Source organism: Gavialis gangeticus, unplaced genomic scaffold (genome assembly GCF_001723915.1).
Source record: "Gavialis gangeticus isolate Ggan-Ray unplaced genomic scaffold, GavGan_comp1, whole genome shotgun sequence".
Classification (NCBI taxonomy): Eukaryota; Metazoa; Chordata; order Crocodylia; family Gavialidae; genus Gavialis; species Gavialis gangeticus.
The window spans coordinates 17,868,846-17,870,095 of NW_017729015.1; the positions used below are offsets into that span (position 1 = coordinate 17,868,846).

Genomic DNA, 1,250 nt, shown 5'->3' on the forward strand with positions numbered 1-1,250 from the left:
GGGGGGGGGGGGGTGATACCTGCCCTCCCGTGCTCATGACAGAGACAGGATGCAGGAGCTGAGCTAGGACAAGAAAACAGACTTTTCCCCCCTCTAGTCATGCCACTTCTGCCCGTCTCCCACAGACCAGGCGTGCTGGGAGGTCTCAGCCAGCCCCAGAGAGCCCTGGGGTGCCGTGACGTCCTTTTTAGGGGGCTGGGCAATATTAGCTGTGCAAACGCCGATGCGGGATTTGCAAACGAAACCCAGAGGAATTGGGAGCACCACAACCATCCTGCCCGGCTGGACCTCGCCGAGTCCTTCTGCCAGCAGAACAGCTCTAGTCTTTCCGCAAGCGGAAGCTGGGAGCGGTGTTTTTGGAGGGGGCCTGGGGTCCCATGAGGCCGAGAGCAAGCGGCGAGGGATCTACAATCGCATTCGACTGCTTTATGGGGAGGCCCCCCGCAATCAGTGCTTCACCCGTGAGGGCGCCTGTGTGGAGAGAGCTGCGCTGGCACAAAGGGGTGCCCGCCTCAGTACTCCAAAGACGCGCCGATTTGTGACAGCTGATTTCGGGGTGGGATGACAAGCATGGTAGGCGAAGCCATACAGTAACTGCATAGCTTTTCCATTCAGAAACCCTCCCCAGCACCGGAAGGGAAGATCAGGGCATCCGAGAGTCCCCAGCAGTAAGGGAGCCCTCCACGCTACCGGGTGGAGAAGTTTTATTGGCTTTATTTCCAGAGCATTAAAAGTGACAGCATCCACTAGGGACAGGGGGAGGTGAAAAAAGACCCAGAGGCAGCAGGGTCAGGGAACCTGCTTGCCCACCCCCTGCCCAGGCTGCCAAGCGGGCTCCAGGCCAGCATCCGCGGTGAGAACATCGAGTCCCAGCTGAAGCGCCTGGAGGTCGCCGCGGGCCCGGGGCAGCGCGGGGTCTGCCCGGGGGCAGGAGCCCTCAGTCGAAGGGGCTCTGGCACTGCTGGCAGTCCCGCATGTCCTCCGAGTAGCTCTCGATCTGGATGGTGGTGGTGTGGAAGTGGAACTCGTGCTGCAGGCGGGCGCTGGCCTCCTTCAGCACAGCCTGAGCCTCCGCGTTCTCGTCTGGGGGGCGCGCGGGCCCGGGGGGAGAGGGCACAGGAGGGGCCAAAGCTTCACTTCTGCTCTGACGTCTCTCCGAAAGACGCCGGAGGCAGGAATCGCGGGGCCGCGTTGTGACAAGTGCCCGCCTTGGTCCGTCCTGTGGGTTTCCCACAGTCCCCCCCCCCCCC

General features: G+C 62.7%; 1 protein-coding gene across 1 annotated transcript in view; it reads right to left on the bottom strand.

Moving 5' to 3' along the window:
* Window positions 1-543: 543 nt before the first annotated feature.
* The window catches only part of SLC30A2 (solute carrier family 30 member 2), a 10,184-nt gene continuing 9,477 nt past the window's right edge, over window positions 544-1,250 (bottom strand). Inside the window, exon 6 of the mRNA XM_019512455.1 lies at window positions 544-1,083. Coding sequence (XP_019368000.1) covers window positions 938-1,083 — 146 coding nt within the window. The 3' untranslated portion in view covers window positions 544-937. The remainder of the gene's footprint in view (window positions 1,084-1,250) is intronic.